The 6412-nt window shown below is 26.4% G+C and overlaps 1 protein-coding gene across 1 annotated transcript in view; it reads right to left on the bottom strand.

Annotated features, from left to right (window-relative positions):
* The window catches only part of LOC108690859, a 12923-nt gene that overhangs the window by 6062 nt on the left and 449 nt on the right, over window positions 1–6412 (bottom strand). The window contains 7 exon segments of the mRNA XM_018198368.1: window positions 156–297; window positions 579–637; window positions 979–1127; window positions 3123–3132; window positions 5547–5750; window positions 5980–6147; window positions 6225–6366. Coding sequence (XP_018053857.1) covers window positions 156–297; window positions 579–637; window positions 979–1127; window positions 3123–3132; window positions 5547–5750; window positions 5980–6147; window positions 6225–6366 — 874 coding nt within the window.

Here is a 6412-nt window from a genome sequence, read left to right as displayed (position 1 = left end):
GTGTGTGTGGGAAAAAGTTCGTGGCGTTTTTCCCGTTACATCTAACTTCCCACGAACTTTTTCCCATACCTAATATATATATTGTATATGTGCTGTGTCTGTGTGTATAATCATTAATTATATATTAAATATTATAAAATTTAATGATAATTTACATAATAGTCGGAGTATGATTTATACAGTGTTCCCAAGTCGAAGAATAATCTCTGATCAACCAAAGCTCGTTTTTTTGGATCTTTTGGATAGAGAGAATCTTTCTTGCCATATTGATTGGCTAAGTAGGTCATAATCGCACGACTGCAAATTGATGCAAGCTCTTAATTAATTAATATCATATAGAAATAATATAGAATATTATTAAACAATTTGTAAATAAAATATTTATTTAATATGTAGAAATCTAAAATTAACTCGTTTTATCCAAATATTGAATTTCAAATAAATAACTCAAAAAAGTATAACAAAGTTGTATACAATTATAAAAAGTATATATGTATATTATTAAAAGTATACATTTATTTTATGTGCAAAAATTAGATATTTATTAAGTTTTAATATAAAAATTTAAAGAAGAATACCTTTCATATAAATAAAAGCCGCCGTCATCCAATGTAGGTATTGTATGTTGTGGATTCATCTATTAAGAGCAATACGTTATAAAATATTTTAAATTATTTTAAATTAGCTTGAAATTTGAAATACATTTTTATTCAATAAAAAAAAAGTAAACTATAAAAATCTAGGAACACAACAGATTTGCTTTTTAATATTTAAAGAAAGTTTAAGAAAAATACGTTTGAAAAATTTTCAGGTTCAATTATAAATTACTGTATTTTTCTTCAGGCATTCTTTTTTCTTTAAAAAAAAACGCAAATAAATCCTTGTAGTTTGGACATAATAATCTCAGATAATTTAATTTAAAGGATTCATTTGTATCTTTAAATGCTTTGTTTTGTAAGAAATTTGATTACGAATTACCTTAATAAATTCAGGTTTTAGGTGTTCGCCGGTAGCGAGATCCACCTTTTTCAGATTTAAATCAACTTCTAAGGCCGCCGCCGTCAAGAGCACGGCCCGACATGGTGGACTTCCAGTAAGTTGATAAAGATCAATAGGCATCTTGAAATCTGTGAATGTGCGCAACACTATTAATAAGTAATCACTGTGATCTCTAGCGAAGTATTCGAGCGACGCGAAACTATTTTCGACGATACATGGGAGTTTTCATGTTTAAAAGAGCATTGAAAAATAGAAAAAAATGGAGAAAAGTAATTAAAATATCAGATACAATCTGTTGACATTATCTCATACAAATTTAACTCGAGGCACATAAATTTGCGTTATTAATTAGTTAAGCAAACTTATTAATTATAGGGCGGAAATTATGGTGAACCGTAGAGTTACACATTTAACTATATACTGAGCAGAAAATAAATCAAAAATTTTATAAATAACATTTGTTTCATAAAGAATATTCATAAATTATTGCGCAATAAGAAACAATTTAAGCACTCGCCGGATTACAGTTGTTTTCGCGCACGAATCACGAATATTCACAATTGTTCAAGTAGTTTTCTCACTCTAGCAGTTTTGGCAAATTATTTATAACAGGTGAAAAAAAATGGAGATAAGTAATTACAACGGACCAGCAGATTTTATTCACCAGAGGCGTGTAGCAAGATTATGGTAGACTGACTAGTCAATTTATTTATTCGAGCTATTTATAAAGTCCGTGTAACACGGAACAATCTCTGTTTTCCACGTACGTAAGAGTGAGATCGATAATCAAGTATGTTGAGGGTTCTTAATGCTACTTAATAATCGAGGATATTGCCAGTTTCTGCTTCAAATATTCCATTTACGTAATAAATAATAATCATAATTGCATAATAAACAATAAGAAATCTCTTACAATAAGTAACATGATCGATATATATTATTAAGGGACCAGATACCTAGTGGTAAAGAAGTAATATTTTACTTTGTGTGAATTGACTTTACTGATTACTCAATCGCTCTTGCTCATGACATGACATCTTATCATTACACTTATCTAATTGCACTGTACAAATACTAGCTAAAAATTATTGCTATTTATAAACAGATTTTGTAAGTTTATGTTGTCTGAAATATAAAATAAATCAATTTACATTATATTTCTAATAACTTCAATTATCATAAAATAATATAACTTTTCTTTGACGTTTCTAAAAAAGGAAATATTTATAGTTAATGTTTTTCCTAATTAACAATTTCCTAGTCAGCATTTTTTTAATAATCGGCATTAATTAATTTCGGTACGTCCATGATTTGTTATCTTATAAAAAATTTGCAAGTCATGCTTTTCTTACATGTTTGCATTCATTACATTGCATTAAACATTAAAGATTTAGTATTATCAGACAAATGACTCGGTCAGATTTGTATCAGTAACGGAAAAAAATAATGTTCAATCTCGTTTCGCTATCATTGGCTACAATATCAACTTTGATAAGAATTTTCTATATTACAAAGTCAACAAAAAGTAACATCGTAATAGCGAAATACAATGATACACACATTTATTTTCATTTTTTTAAAGCTCATGTAAGTTTTATAATTAAAAATTGTAAATCTTACATAAATGTAAATTGCTTTTATATGTAAAATATCATCTTTCAAAGAACTCAGCAGATAAACCATTTAATAGCAAATAGGAAAACATTTACTGTCTTTGTGGCCTTGAGTTTCAAGATTTCTTCTTACTTCAATACACATTTGATAAGTTGCGCGTAGCATCGTACGAATGTAAAGAATAAAAACGATATTTCGATATCAATGTTAGCATCGGAAATAAAAGCTACGGCGAAAATAATGATAAAAAAGAAAATCAATAATTTTAATAGCCAAGTATAATTCTCTTGAGAAATTAGCGATGGAAGATATTAGCTTTTCTAACAATAAGTTGCAGCAGAGGTAAATTCCTCTTTCCCATCCTTTCCATCGTTTCTGTATATAATTTTAAATAAACTTTTCGTTTATCTTAAGTGATATTTATTTGAAGGCTGAATACGAAGATACTTCTGTTTATATAAAAAATAAATTCTTCTTAATATTTGCTAAAGAAAAATACTGCAAATAACCCGTAACTAACTGGAGCATCAAAACATTTTATGTATGCGTTTATATATGTCTATGCGCTCAAACGTATATATATATATATATGGCAATTATACTTTTTTCCAATTTTATAATAGTTTAATTTTAATGCTTATAAATTGTACACTAACACATTTTTATGTTTAATGACGTTTTGCGAATGAATAATTATTAGTTAAACCGCCAAAAATTTTTTTTATCCTTTTTAATAGTAATTATGTTTTTTTTAAATAAAATATTTTATTCACAATATATAAAAATACAATAATACCGAAAGACGAAAATTATGAAAAGATCTGTTGTTACTGTACTTGCAAAAAATAAACTTGACATTATTTCTTATACTTTTTGAGACAAAGAATCTGATAGTATTAGTTAATTACATTCCCTACTTGGCCTCGAACATGTTCGTGCAAGCGCTAGAAAATTTTTCGTTGCGTCTAATTTTTTTACTATTAAATATAGCATTTTATAAGATCTATAATATCAAAACATAATGTATCATATTATGTATTATCGACATGTAGCGTAGCGAGCTCTCTCATGAATTATAATACAACGCGTATGAGTTATATCCTGATTTTTAAATTAATTTCTTGTATTCTTGTCATACTCTGACATTAAAATAAATTTTTTTATATTGTGATAATTTTAAAACACATAATTTTAATTAGTTCCCCCCCCCCCCTTGAACTGATTACCTTAAAAATTGTAAGAAATGATGTCGATTTTACTTTCCACGAGCACAACTAAAAAAACAGATCTTTATGTAATATATACTTTTTTCATAAGTAATCTTCGTACTATAATAATATCATATAATTATTTGATATAATAAAAGATATAATAAAAGTTTAGGAGATAATAATAAAACAAAATAATGTAATTTTGACACACACACACACACACACACACCACACACACACACCACACACACACACACACACACACACACACACACACACACAATGTACATTCATACACAATAGTGTAAATTATTATAAATGACAAATATAACGATTTACAGTCGAACCTCCGTAAAATTAACCTTCATTTTATTTTAACTTCCATAAAAGTCATGTCTTAATTTCCCATAATTGAGCATATATTCGAGCATGCGTATTTATTTACTTTTACGGAGATCGGTCGGTAGATCTCGACAAATTATTTTTATAGAGCTTCAACTGTACTTACGATAAAATATTAAAAGCTTTGATAATGTCTTGTTGCTAGACGATAATGTTATAATTATGATTGTGTTAAAATTAAAAATACACTTATTGGAAGTAGAGACATTTATATGAGTAATCATACATATTCAACATTCCAATAAATAATATACTATATTTATAATTTTTATTACTTCATGTTATATTTATTTTTTTGATGCTCTTATATGCTATATTCATATAATATGATTCTTTCTTACACAATTCTATTATTATTATACAATTCAATAATTATGTACACATTAATATATTTATTAATATTTAATTACTTATAAAAATAAACGTATTTTTACTTCAACTTTCTGTATGAAGTACATATGATAAAATAATAGTTTTCTATAACCATTATGAGTTGCAACTTGTATTTTTATCATAGATCAATTGAAAAGTAATCGTTATTTAAATTGTATTTCAATGTATTTCATATATATTCCAAGAATTAAATAAATTCCTATTAATACTGTTAGGTTAAAATTTATTGAACAAAATATATAAATAATTAATTAAACAAGATGTTATAAATAAAAATATAGAAAAAAATTTCCTATAGTGTGTATGGGTTTTGTAATCTTTAAAAGATCATTACTCGACATACGACACAGATGGAATGACATATGTTGAATGTGAATAATGTAGAATTTTAGTAGTGGCATTGCCATCAGTCGGCATATTACTCATTTTCGACGTTTTAAATTTTAAATAAAAAAAAATAATAAAAATTTAAAAAATTATAAGAAATTATAGGAAATATATATATATAGTATAATTTGAAATTAATCAAATGTTGTAATTTTTCCAAATTAATATAACACTAAGACTTATTGTTATTATATTAATAATTTATTTTTTTATCTTATATTATGCTTGCAGGTATTACTTCTTTATTTGTTTGTGTTCTTATTTTTATATTTATAAAATATATTTATAAAATATGTGCAAAAAGTGCAGAAATAATATTATATATATTATAATGCGTTTAAAAATCAACGTACAATTATTTTAAATATGAGTTTTGATAAAAACCTTATTCAATAAACAATATTTTTTTCGACACAATTACTTGATTAAAATTTAATTGATAGCATTATACGTAAACGTTTTATATATTTAATTTGTGTTTAGCTTGAAGATTCAAATTAAAATAATGTATTACGTATATTATTCATTTTCTTCTTCTCCTCCATCTTCTTCTTCTTTTTCTTCTTCTTCTGCTTCTTCTCCTTCTCCTTCTCCGTCTTCTGTGTTGCTTTGTGAAGCTTGTACCATTTGCTTGAACATCTCAACAGGTTCACCATTAGCTTTCTCGTATCCAGGTACAGATGTTTGTATTCTCTCCAACCAGTCAGAAATGTTATTGTATTCTCCCAAATCAAACCCAAAAATCTAAACAATCGATTAATTTTGCAAATCTCAAAATAAATTCAAAATATGTGACAACTGACAACAAAGCAATTAAATCTATATAAAATTACTAATAGGAGAGGAAGAGTAATCTTAAAAATATCTACAAAAAAGAAAGATTAACAATTAACATGTAGCATTTTGTCATTTTAATTTGTTCTAAAAATAAATTGTAGTCAATTAATACTACATAACACTATTAAACCATTACCATCGCTGTTGTTACTGATGCAACTAAGGAAAGATCGGCGATCGTTAAATTATCTCCAGCTACGTAAGCTTGTCCTTCAAGAAAATTGTTCATGATTTGAAAATTCTCTATTAGTTTTTCAAATTGTGCTGGATCATACGCTTCGATTTCCTTTCTGAAGACTTTCAACTATGATCACAGAATGTGCAATGATTCACATGCAGCCTCAATATGATTTATTTAGAAATAATGAAACGTATACGTACGTAACACTCAAATATATTCGCAAAAAGATTACCAAGATCGAAATATAATCGTTGATTAACTAAAGCACGTGTCTCTATATTACGCGGATATAATGTATCATCCTGGCCATACTGATCGACCAAATAAGCCATGATAGCTCGGCTAAAATGTCATTTCTTGATAAAAATAGTATTTATATATATATATA

This window comes from Atta colombica, unplaced genomic scaffold, assembly GCF_001594045.1.
Source record: "Atta colombica isolate Treedump-2 unplaced genomic scaffold, Acol1.0 scaffold38, whole genome shotgun sequence".
Classification (NCBI taxonomy): Eukaryota; Metazoa; Arthropoda; class Insecta; order Hymenoptera; family Formicidae; genus Atta; species Atta colombica.
Note: the sequence above shows the minus strand (reverse complement) of the source record. Positions and strands in the feature narration are given on the sequence as shown.